The sequence below is a fragment of the Mauremys reevesii genome, linkage group 25, assembly GCF_016161935.1.
Source record: "Mauremys reevesii isolate NIE-2019 linkage group 25, ASM1616193v1, whole genome shotgun sequence".
NCBI lineage: Eukaryota > Metazoa > Chordata > Testudines > Geoemydidae > Mauremys > Mauremys reevesii.
In genome coordinates, this window is record NC_052647.1 from 5319449 (window position 1) to 5331584 (window position 12136).

The 12136-nt window shown below is 63.2% G+C and overlaps 1 protein-coding gene across 1 annotated transcript in view; it reads left to right on the forward strand.

The window, feature by feature from the left end:
* LOC120391218 (adhesion G protein-coupled receptor E5-like) overlaps positions 1–11565 on the forward strand; it is a 29587-nt gene extending 18022 nt beyond the window's left edge. Inside the window, exons 6-18 of the mRNA XM_039514690.1 lie at positions 387–436; positions 861–962; positions 1355–1529; positions 1786–1899; positions 2205–2437; positions 2697–2861; positions 3846–4037; positions 4422–4642; positions 5032–5098; positions 5414–5505; positions 5908–6076; positions 7048–7290; positions 11452–11565. Of these exons, the coding sequence (XP_039370624.1) occupies positions 387–436; positions 861–962; positions 1355–1529; positions 1786–1899; positions 2205–2437; positions 2697–2861; positions 3846–4037; positions 4422–4642; positions 5032–5098; positions 5414–5505; positions 5908–6076; positions 7048–7290; positions 11452–11565 (1937 nt within the window). The remainder of the gene's footprint in view (positions 1–386; positions 437–860; positions 963–1354; positions 1530–1785; positions 1900–2204; positions 2438–2696; positions 2862–3845; positions 4038–4421; positions 4643–5031; positions 5099–5413; positions 5506–5907; positions 6077–7047; positions 7291–11451) is intronic.
* The last annotated feature ends 571 nt before the right edge of the window (positions 11566–12136 follow it).

Genomic DNA, 12136 nt, shown 5'->3' on the forward strand with positions numbered 1-12136 from the left:
GGCAATTTGCCCCAGGCCCCACAGGGGCCCCCACGAGAATTTTTTGGGGCCCCGGAGCAGGGTCCTTCACTTGCTCCGGGGGCCCCGGAAAACTGCCTAAGTGCCCCGAAGACCCGTGGCGGGAGGAGTCCTTCCATTCCTGGACCCGCCGCCGAAGTGCCAGGTCTTCGACAGCAATTCCCCCCGCTGCCAAAGACCCCAGGCCCCCTGAATCCTCTGGGCGGCCCTGGCTGAATGTGTGTGTGTAGCGGGGGAGGGTCACTGCTCCCCCTGCTGGAGGGAACGAGTCCTGCTCTCTGTGCCTGGCTCTGGTGCATGCACCTACCCAGCCAGACCCCGCATTTCCCCCCGCCCATCTCTCACTCCTCCTCCCTTTCCATCCCCAGAGCTCATCTGCCCCCTGCTGCTGGATGATGACAGCTCTGCCAGAGCCAAGGTGAGTGGGGCACAGACACCGGGGGGGGAGGGGGGATAGACCCCGATTCCCCTTTAGGGCCACGTTGCTTTTCACTGATCTCGCCCCACAAGGATTCTGGGGCCAAACTCGCCCCTGGGCAAAGAGCCAGGGGTCAGTCCCTGGAGCCCCTGCAGTCCAGCCACGGCCCAGGCCTTTGCCCCTGGGGTGATTCTCACCATCCAGGATCAGCAGCATCAGGCTGCTGCAACACACTTCAGCTTGCAACCGCCGTCCCCCACCATCCCTTGCAAATGCCATGCACTCCCTGGGGGCCAGACGGGGCATTGCCCGCGCTCCCTCTGGCACCTGGCTTCTGAGCCGAGGGATCCTCTTGGGACGGGGGGATGTGGGCTGCAATTCTGTGATCTCTTTTCCTGAGCCAGGCCTGGGCCTTGTTTTGCAGAACCTCCTGGGCAGCTTCCAGGCACAGGTGGGAAGCCTCTGCCAGGTGATGCTGAAGGAGCTGAAGCAGATGAAACCACAGAACGCCGAGGGAAAGCTGCAGGTGCCAAGCCAAAGTTCGGGGCCTTGCTGGGTTTGTTCTCGTAAGGGGGAGGAATCGCTGCTCCTACTCAGATCTAGTCCCAGGGCGATCTATAGAGATGAAGCGCCAGGAACAGGAGATAAATAAACAGTGTCACTGCCCAGAAATTCCCATGCCTGCCTCTCCAGTGGGCTCTGTGCCCAAGAAGCTGGCTCTCCTAGGTTCCTAGGCTAGACAGGACCATTGTGATCATCTAGTCTGACCTCCCAGGCAGCGATGTCAATGGCAGGAGAACTTGTCTTTCCTTTCAAGGGGATTGTGGGAAGGCAGTGGAGGACTAGCAATCTGGGAATGGGGGCGCGGCAGGGGCTCAGGCACTGTGACACCAACACCCCCCACGTTTGCTTGGCCAGGGCTTCCTGGACATTCTGGAGAAGCAGATAAATCCGGTCGGGCACCAGAGCAAGAGTGTGGAGTGGAGACACCGGATCGCGACGGAGCTGATGGCCATAGTGGAGAAGCTGCTGAGAACGCGGGCCCTGACTCTGCGTGACAGCATGATCAGCATCACATCCCCCAATGGCACAGGTCAGCACCTGGCCACACGGCCCCAGTTGGGCTTTCATCACCTGCAGTCTACGCTCCCGCCCCACTCCCCACAGCGCCCCCTGCTGGGATACGGGAGCTCCCCCCCACAGCCAGTGCTCCCGCCCTGCTCCCCACAGTGCCCCCTGCTGGGAGAGGCTGGGACTGGAGTAGCTGGGAGCTCCCCCAACAGCCAGGAAAGCACCTTGCCTAGCTACAGGCTTCCTCTCCCTGTTCTCCCTCTCCATTGTGGTTGCAGAGCTGGGGCTGGTGGGGCAGGCTGGGAACCAGAGCCAGGAGACCGTGACGCTGCAGCAGAGCAAGACACAGATGGAATTAAAGTGGGCCAGAGCCCCAGGGCAGAAAAACGAAGGTATGTGGTCATCCCCTGTGCTGGGGTGTGTATAGCGATGGGCACGGCCAGGGCATTGGGAGCAGCAGCACAGCACCCCCTGGTGCCAGGCTGGGGTGTGTAGGGGGACAGGGGATGGTCAGGGCATTGGTGCCTGCACCTCCAGCAGCACAGCGCCCCCTGGTGCCAGGCTGGGGTGTGTAGGGGGATGGAGCATGGCCAGGGAATTGGGGGTAGCACCCCCAGCAGCACAGAGCCCCCTGGCACCTGTCTGCCCCAGGGCCCCTCCTGCCCCCCATTTCATCCATCTCCTCTGTATCTCGCAGGCTTCATGCTGGCCGGGCTGCTGACATACCAGGGGATGAGCCCCATCCTGGACGGTGCTGGGCGGGTGGAGGCGCCCGAGTGGGATGAGATCGGCCGGACGGGGAAGTGGGCGCAGGAGCCGGGGCGGCCCAGCTACCGTGTGCTGTCTCCGGTGGTGTCGGCCTTCATCAGTGACCCAAACCCCCAGGCACTCGGCCTCTCTGTCAGCATCCGCTTCAGCCACCCGGTGCCGGTGAGCCCCTGGGCTGGGCATGGGGGGAGGAGAGCCTGGGGCGCTGGGGGACAGAACCTGGGCCCATCTCTAGTAACACCCCCCACCCCGGGCAGCAGGCGAATCTGCCTCCCACCCAGGGACAAACTGATGCTCTTTGCGCCCAGCCCAGCCCCTCGTACCCCCCCGACCTGCCCTCTCGCGGCCTGGGGAGACCAGCTCCAACCAGCCCCCCACCCCGCTCCTGCCCCCCATGCACTAAGCGTCTCTCTGTGCCCAGGAGAACAAGACCGACCTGCGCCTCCTCTGCGCCTACTGGGAGCCTGGCAGCAGGCGCTGGGCCACCGACGGCTGCACCCTGCAGAAGTTGAACGCCACCATCACCCGCTGCCAGTGCAGCCACCTGACCAGCTTCGCCGTGCTCATGGCCTTCTACGAGCTGGAGGTAGGTGCAGCCCTCGCTGGGGCCTCGGGGCTGGGCTGGTTCTGCTCATCCCCTCAATCCTCCCCTGTGGAGCAGGAGTCACTGCAGATTCCCCCTGAGTAAACCCATTCCCCACCGGCAGGCAGGGCCCTGGATCTGATCAGCAGCCCCCCCTCCCCACAGGGGACAGGCAGACTCCCCAGGTAGCAAAAAGAACAGGAGGGCTTGTGGCACCTTAGAGAGTAACAAATTTATTTGAGCATAAGCTTTTGTGGGCTACAGCGACCAACATGCCTGGCTGGGAAGCTGTGGGGCAGCAGGGGCAGGGGGCTCACCCCATTGCATTGCAGGGCAGGGAGCATCCCCATCCCCATCCCCATCACACAGAGGCAGGGAGGGGTTAAATGCCTTACTCAGAGAGACACAGGGAGGTGACATCAGAGCTGGGAACTGAACCCAGGAGCTCTGCCTCCAGCCCCCTCCTCTGACCCCTAGATCCTGCTCCCCTCCCAGAGCTGGTAGAACCCAGGAGTCCTGAGCTGCAGCACCTTAGCCACAAGCGCATCCGTCTGGTCTAAAAGCAGCTACCTGCCAGGCTGGGGCTTCCTCCTGCCAGGCGGGGGTGCTCTGCTCTCTGCTACAGGGGAACAGCCCCGGCCCCTCACACTTTCTGGCGCCCCCGTCCTGCAGGGATCGGTGCCAGGGACTCCCCCTTGGTTGGTGGTGACCCTAGAGCCCCCTCGGCTTCCCATGGCCCTGAGGCTGTGGGTCAGCCCCTCGTGGGGGTGGGGGGAGGGGCAGGCTGGGCAGCATTGATTCCATCTGGACGGCTGGACCCAGCCAGACTCTGGTTCCCGCAGGCTGCCAGTGTCACCACTAGGGGGCGCTCCCAGCCGCGGCGCAGAGCGAGGCCGACAGGCTAGTCCGGCTGTCCCCTGACGCCCGGCCTGGCTGCTGCCTTGGGGACCCGGACTAACCCCCTCACCCCACCCACCCCCGGCACAGGACTGGACCCTGGACGTCATCACCAAGGTGGGGCTGGTGATCTCGCTGCTGTGCCTGCTGCTGGCCATCGTCACCTTCCTCTTCTGCCGCGCCCTCAAGGGCCCCCGCACCACCATCCACCTGCACCTCTGCCTGGCGCTCTTCATCGCCTACACCGTCTTCCTCACCGGCACCTCCAGCACCGGCAACAAGGTACCCGGCTCTCCCCTCCCTCGCCAGCCTCGGGCCCCGCTCCTAACAGCGACCCTCCAGCCAGCCTTGGGCCATGTTCCCCACAGCGCCCCCCTCCCCTGACCTCCTCTCCAGCCAGCCTCAGGCCCCACTCGCTGCAGCGCCCCCCGCTGGCAGCTCCTCCCCCCAGCCAGCCTTGGGCCCCACTCCCCACAGAGCCCTCTGCTGGCAGCTCCCCCAGCCACTTTGAGCCCCGCTCCCTGCACAGGCTGGGGCTGGAGAACCAGGAGCTACCCCCACAGCCAGTGCTCCTGCCCCGCTCCCCACTGCGCCCCCTGCTGCCGGGGGCTGGGGCTGGAGGAGCCGGGAGCCCGGCCCTGACGTCCCACGTCCCGTTGGCTGCAGGTGGTGTGCGGCGTGGTGGCCGGGCTCCTGCACTATTTCTTCCTGGCCGCCTTCTGCTGGATGTGCCTGGAGGGCGCCGAGCTCTACCTGCTGGTGGTTCAGGTCTTCACCCCCCACGGCCTCAGGCGCCGCTACATGTTCCTGCTGGGCTACGGCGTGCCGGCCCTCATCGTGGGCGTCTCGGCCGCCACCTACAGCCAGGGCTACGGCACGGCGCGCCAGTGAGTCACCGGCCCGGGGGGCAGGCCCAGTGCTCGCGGCCAGGGGCTCGAGGGGAACAGGGCCCCGTGCCCAGGCAGCACACGGGGGCAGGAGCGGCTCAGCCGGGCGGCCGCTGCCATCCGGGCCCACCAGGGGAGGGGAGGGTGGGACCCTATGGGGTGGGTGAGGCCAGCGTAAGGGAGGGGGGCACCTTCCTGCTGCTTGGGCCAGGGCCCCAGCCCAGGACACTTGAACACAGGGAAGCTCCCGGGCACCATGGGGCAGGGGGAGGGAGGCTGGCAAATCTCCATCCCCCACTCTGCCAGTAGGGGGGGGGGCAGACCCCCACCCTGCAGCGCCCCCTGCTGGCAGGTGAGTGACTGACCCGTGTCTGCCTCCCCCCCCACAGCTGCTGGCTCTCGCTGAAGAAGCAATTCATTTGGAGCTTCCTGGCGCCCGTCTGCATCATCATCTTGGTAAATCCCCTCCCCCAGCCCAGCCCCCTGCCAGCGCCTGGCCCCCTGGCCGGCCCCTGAGGGCCTGGCTGGCAGCTGCCCTCGCTTCTTTCCCCTGCCACCCAGCCCCCGCTCCGGGGCAGCTGGGCCCCTCGCTGCTTCCCCCACCCCAAGTCCCCAGCCTCCAGGGGCCGAGCTGGGTCACTATGGGGGTTGGGGTGCCCTGGCCCAGGCAAGGGTCTGCCCCAGGGGCTTCACAGCTGGCAGATCCTATAGCCCCCACCCCCGGGACACAGCTGCCCCCCTCCCAACCCGCCTCTCCCCTGCCCCCGGCAGGTCAATGCCGTGATCTTCGTGGTCACCGTCTGGAAGCTGTCGGTGAAATTCGCTGACATCAACCCCAACATGAGCCAGCTGAAGAAGCTCAGGTAGCGGGCGCGGCCCCCGGGCAGCAGAGACCCTGGCACTTCCCTGCTGCCCCCCCTCGGGGGAGCTGGGGGGGCATAAGAATAGTGAGATGTCACCCCCCATGAGTGGGGGGAGGGGGCCACAGATGAGTGACATTTTCCCCCACCGCCGACTGGCTGGGGGGCAGAGTCTGGGGCGGTGGGGCTGTGTGCAGGAGACGTCAGTCACAAGTGGGGGGGTGGTTTCAGACACTAGAGGTGGGGCCGTAGGAGAGAAGGGGAGGTGGGGCAAACTCTCAAGGGGTGGGGCCCTGAGGAGGGAGGGGAGGGGAGCTGAGGCTGAGGGGTGGGGCCCCAAAGGGGGAGGGGAGCTGGGCCATGGTTATGGGGCGGGGCCATGTGACTGGTTCCCCTCCCCCACAGGGTGCTCACCATCACGGCCATCGCCCAGCTCTGCGTCCTGGGCACCACCTGGATCTTCGGCATGTTCCAGTTCAACCAGCGCAGCCTGGTCGCCTCCTACATCTTCACCATCCTCAACAGCCTGCAGGGGCTCTTCATCTTCCTGCTGCACTGTCTGCTCAAGAAACAGGCCAGTCCCCTGCTAAACCCCGCCCCACAGCCCCCGGTGCCCCCGCAGCCGGTGCTAAACCCCCGCCCCACAGCCCCCCCCGGTGCCCCCACAGCCAGCACTCAACCCCCGCCCCACAGACCCCCCCCCCAGTGCCCCCACAGCCAGCACTCATCTCCTGCCCCACAGCGCCCCACCCCCAACCCCACCCTCAGGCACCATCCACAGCTGGCACTCAACCCCTGCCCCACAACCCCCCCGCTGGGGGCTCCCCCTGTCACAGAGTGTGGGGGCGTCAGGGCCCCGCACCCCCCACTTCCTGCGATTCACCGTGACTCTCAGCCAGACGGTTGATTAGCTGACAGGATCGCAGGCCAAAATGGAGCTTGTAGGTACAGAGAACAGGACCCCTCAGGTCCATCTTGGGGGACAGGGAGCTTAGACCCCAGCCCTGGGGCTCCCCCCATTTCCCCAGCCAGCTCCAAACTGAAACGCCCCAGCCCCTCCTCTGGCCTTTGTCTCTTTCCGGGCCAGGAGGTCACCTGATCTCTGTTCTCCAACACCTTCAGTTGGCACTTTGCAGGGGAGGGCCCAGGCCATCAGTTGCCAGGAGAGAGGGTGTCGGCCAGTCTCTGTGCAGACACCATCACACTGGCCCTCTCGGGCTCTGCACCAATCACACCCCCTTATCCCACCACCTAGAGACTTGGGAAATGCATAGGGGAAACTGAGGCACCCACACACTATTCAGAGAAAACATTAAGAACATTCCCACTTCGTCACACCCCCCACCAGCCAGTGCTCCTGCCCCACAGCGCCCCACACTGGGAGCTCCCCCCAGTGCCCTCTGCTGGGAGGGGCTGGGGCTGGCGTAGCTGAGAGCTCCCCCCTGCCCGGCCAGTTCTGGGCCCTTGTCTCCCTACAGCTGAGGCCCCAACCCCATAAGCTCCCCTGCGCCATGGGGTGACCAGCCCTCTCCTCTCTCCTGCCAGGTGAGGGACGAGTACCGCAGGTGGCTGAGCTGCGGCAGCTTCAAAGGACCGGCCAAGTCCTCCGAGTTCTCCAGCTTGACCACCACGCGGGTAAGGGGGGGCCGGACCAGGCCAGGCTCCACAACAGTGCAGGAGCCTTCTGCCCTGCAGCCCTTCTACCCCCCACCCCCCTTCCCTCCCGTCTTGCTCCGGCCCCCATGGCCAAACCCCACCCAGCAAATGCTCACTGCCTCCTGCCTCTCTGTGTGTGTGTGTGTGGGGGGGTGGGGGTTAGAAGAGAAATGAGGCAGAGCTGGGCTGAAAAGGAATTAGAAACCAGAGAGGGGCTGGGAGCCCTGGGGTCTGTACCCAGCTCTGCAGGGGGAAGGGGGATCTAGGAGCCAGGACCCCTGGGTCTGCCCCAGTTTGGGGTGGGGGGGCTGAGAGCCAGGACCCCATTTGTCATTTTGACTCACCATGAGGCAGCCTGGGGGGAGGGGACAGTGGGGGTCGAATCCTGCTCTAACCTCCCCCCCCCCCCACGTGCAACAGGGGCTGTAGCCGTCGCAGGAGTTAGGGTTGTAGCTCTCTTGGCTCAGCCCATTTCTGGACACTGCAGCTTTGCACATGAGAAAACCCGGCCCCTGCCCCCGGCCTGGCCCTGCCCGTGAGCAGAGACCCACCTTGCACCTGGACTCGCCGCATGTAGATGCTTCAACGGTTGCCCAGTGGAATCGTTACGCTGCCCAGCCGCCCCCACCCGCTGGGCACTCACCAGCCCCAGGCCTGCGCGCTGCCAGCATCACCAGCAATAGCGACGGGCAGCAGGGAAGCCGCTCAGCTCCGACGTGACGTACTCTGGCCACAGGGGGCGCCTTTCCCTTCGGTACGAACGGGTCCCTGGCCCCGCCTGCGGTGCGATGCTGGGCCAGGCTGAGCGCGGGCAGTGGAGATGAATCCAGCCAGCAGTGATGAACCCACCCCCAGAGGACCCCGCCCCTCCCCCAGGGCCTGCAGCATCAGCCACCACCCTTGGCTTCGATGACGGTACGACACGGCCTGAGCTGAAGGAGGCAAGCGGCCCCAGCCTGCGGCGGCCCCCAGGGCTTCGCTGTCTGGGTCTCACTGGTGGCACTTTTTTTTTAAATTATCTTTTTAAAGTTATTAAAATATTGAGTTTTGTGACAAAAACAGCTGCTTCGAGGAGCCATGTGTGTGGTGGCTGGAGAGAACCAGGAGGCCTGACTCCCAGCCCCCGCTGCTCTAACCCTCTAGATGACACGGTCTAAGGACAGTTGGGCCCACGGTGATCCTCTGAGTCCAACTGTGATGATGCAGTTTTGGCAGAACCCAGGGTCGGTTCTAGGAATTTGGCCGCCCCAAGCAGTCATGCCTGCGGGAGGTGCACCGGAGCCACGGGACTAGCGGACCCTCCGCAGTCATGCCTGCAGGAGGTCCACTGGACCTGCGGCTCCGGTGGACCTCCTGCAGGCATGACTGCGGAAGGTCCGCCGGACCCACCTGCCACCCTCCCGGAAAAATGCTGCCCCACGCACGTGCTTGGCGCGCTGGGGTCTGGAGCTGGCCCTGGCAGGACCCAACTGAGAGTGCCAATTCAGGACAAATCGTTTAAAACAGGGCAGTCACAGCCCAAGGCTGGGGTTTTTCCACCATTAAGGCAAACCAACCCAGCCGGACAAAGAGGACTTTGGTTTCTCCCCACTGGCTAACCACAAGTCACACAAGCAATTCCCTTAGACACTCCAGTCTCCCAGTATCACCACCAGTGCCGCTTGTCCTGGGGATGAATGGTTATGAAAACCAACACCCCAATAAAGGAAAAAGGCTCTCCTGATCCCAAAGAATCAAGCGTCAGACCCAGGTCAATATACACATCAGATCTTACCCACAAATCACGCTGTTGACAGTCCTTTAGAATCTAAAGGTTTATTCATAAAAGGGAAAAGATAGAGATGAGAGCTAGAATTGGTTAAATGGAATCAATTACATACAGTAATAGCAAAGTTCTTAGTTCAGGCTTGTAGCGGTGATAGAATAACTGCAGGTTCAATCAAGTCTCTGGAGTACATCCCCCGCTGGGATGGGTCCCTCCAGAGGTAAGAAGCAGGATTGAAGACAAGATGGAGATGAGGCATCAGCCTTTTATAGTTTTTTCCAGGTGTAAGAACCTCTTTGTCCTTACTGTGGAAAATTACAGCAAAATGGAGTCTGGAGTCACATGGGCAAGTCCCTGCATACTTGGCTGAGTTACAAGGTGTATCTCCATGGGTCAACTGTATAGCTAATGGGCCATCAAGCAGGCTCGGCAGAGCTAACACCAACTTGTCTGGGATGTTCCCCAGAAGCACAACACAAGTTTGAAATACAGACAGGATAGAGCCAATATTCATAACTTTAACTAAAAAATGACATGCACACAGACAGCATAATCATAACCAGAAACCCATAACCTGGTCTTAGAAACCTTATATGACCCCCTGCATCTGACGAAGTGAGTAGTCACCCACGAAAGCTCACGCTCCAAAACGTCTGTTAGTCTATAAGGTGCCACAGGACTCTTTGCTGCTTTTACATAAGATGTGTTGCCACTACAGGTGCAACCATGTTTTATATGGTCCCAGATTATATCAATAACATCACATCAACCAGCTGCAGAACAGGCCCCTGCCCTCCCTGGATTAACTCCTGCTCCACTGAGAGCAGAACGTCCCGGCTCCATTTGGAAAGGGCCAGGGCTGAGAATCCACCACACCCCGGGGAAGCTGTTCCAGGGTTAATTTACCCTCTCTCCAAGGTGAAAGTAAGCCAGTACGCCCTGGTACAGCGTAGCACAAGAGCCAGTTTGCTGTACTGGGATGGCCCGGCCCCGGGCCCATTAAATTGCCACCAGAGCCCCACTGCTGGAGCCCTGGGTAGGGCTGCGGGGCTCTGAAGGCTATTTTAAAAATCCGGAGCTCCCGCTGCTTCTACCACCCTGGCCCTTTAAATAGCCACCTGAGCCCCACTGCCACTACTCCAGGGCTCCGGCAGCTATTTAGAGGATGGGGCAGTAGAAGCAGGGGAGCCCCAGGCCCTTTAAATAGCCCCTGGGGCACAGGGGTAGCGGGGGGCTCCAGGGGCTATTTAAAGGGCCCAGGACTCCAGTTGCCTCTGCCACCCTGATCCTTTAAATAGCTGCTAGAGCCCCGCCGCTTCCACATGGCTCCGGTGGCTATTTACAGGGCTGGGGCGGTAGAAGCAGGAGAGCCCCAGGCCCTTTAAATAGCTCCCGGAGTCCCGGGCTACTGCTGCTACCCCGGGGGGGTGTGGCACTTACTTTATAGGGGGGGCTGGAGCTGGCTCTGACATCCCGGCCCTGCCCCTTCCACCCTAGGCCCCGCCCTTTCTGGGGGCCAGAGCTGGCTCCAGCATACCAGTAAGTCACTGGACTCATTTTCACCCCTGCCCTCCCTGCTGATTTCCAGTGAGGGTCTCGCTTCCAGCCCTTTGGCTGCTAGACTGAAGAGCCCATGGTCACAGTCCCCACAGACTGACCGAGTCACCTGTTCCCCATGTCACGGACTCACAGATCGTGCCCACTCTTGGCCCCATGTGGTCCGTGGGGGGTGCCCCTTTCAGTGAGACAGCCCTTTTCCCGGGGGTCCACCCTCCCTCAGAGTCAGGGGCCCCTCCATCTCCTGGAGCCGCACCTCCCTGAGCCTTAGCACGACTGCCCCTCACCATGGGCCCCTCAGGGACTCCACTTGCTCCGGACCCCCAGGGCCTCTGCCCCTGAAGGGGTTGATGCCACCCTGTTCTCTAGACTGGAGCAACTCTCAGCCAGCGTAAAACAGGAGGGTTTATTGAGCGTCTGAACACAGCCTAGGAAACTCTCAGGCCTGGCCTCCCTCAGCACAGCACATCCAGTTCTTCCCTGCATCCAGGTGGGCTCTGCCTGCTCCCCCTCTCCAGCCCAAAGCCCCCCTGCTTCCCAGCTGGGCCTCTGATATCATAGGCCCCAGGCCCCACCCAATGGCACAGCCAGATTCTAAGTGTAGGGGGAGCAAACATAAAAAAGCCCCCCCCGGCTCCTCCTCTGGCCACGCCCCTGGCTCCACCTCTGGTCACACACCCTGGCTCCTCCCAGATTAACCCCGGGGCCTGGCTCAGGACTCCTGCAGGCTTCCTGGGGATGCGGATACCCCTGTCCCCCCACGGTCCTGGGAGAGTCTCTCCTGCCCAGTGCGCTCTGCAGGTGTCCCCCGCCGGGCTGCACTGCCTGGCCCCACCACGGGGTCCCGTTCCCCCTACCCCGGGCTCCAGGCTCCTGCGCTGCGCCAGGGCCCCCCCTCCAGACAGCACGGCCTGCGCCCCTGGCCTGCGGGCCTGGCCCTAGGGAGCCCCTCGCCCGGACCCCCCCCCCAGTGCAAGGCACCGGACCCCCACCGCTCACTTTCCGTCCTGCGCCGCTGCCTGTCCCCGGCCTGCTCCTGGCGCTCGGTGCGCTCCACGCGGGGCTCGCCAGCCAGACGGCCTTAAAGGCACAGGAGCCTTTTCCCCTTCCCCCCGCCTCCCCCGGCCCGCCGCATTAGCAAGGGGCGGGGAGCATTTGGCCGCCAAACCCTGAGCCACTGCAGGAGGTGGGTGCAGCGATGTTGGGGCCATGCTAAGCATGGGGCATGATGGCCAAGGAGCTGGCCCCCTCGCTCGTCCAGCCACGCCTGCCGGGACCCCCCCCCCCCCAGCCATGGCTCCTCCGGCCATGCTGCCGCCAGCATTGGCCTGGCAGGTACCACTTTTTGAAAATGTGCTGAGGGGAAGTGGCTGCTTCCCCTGCACCCCGCTAGCTACGCTACTGGCCCAATCTCTGTCCATTGTCTTCTTTCCAGGTAAACAGGGTCGCCTGGGCCTTCTCTCTTCTCCGACCTCCTCTGGCTGGAACCAGCTGGTTAGGTCATGGGGTTGTCTCTTCGCAGCCCATTGTCCTCCCACTGGCCAGAACTGGCTGCGACTCCTGAGCTGGGTCTCCGGGTCATCAGGTCACCAGTCGCTGGGGTGTCCCTCCTTCAGGCCATTGGCTGGGGTCCCAAGTTCCCTCTCTGGTCCTCTG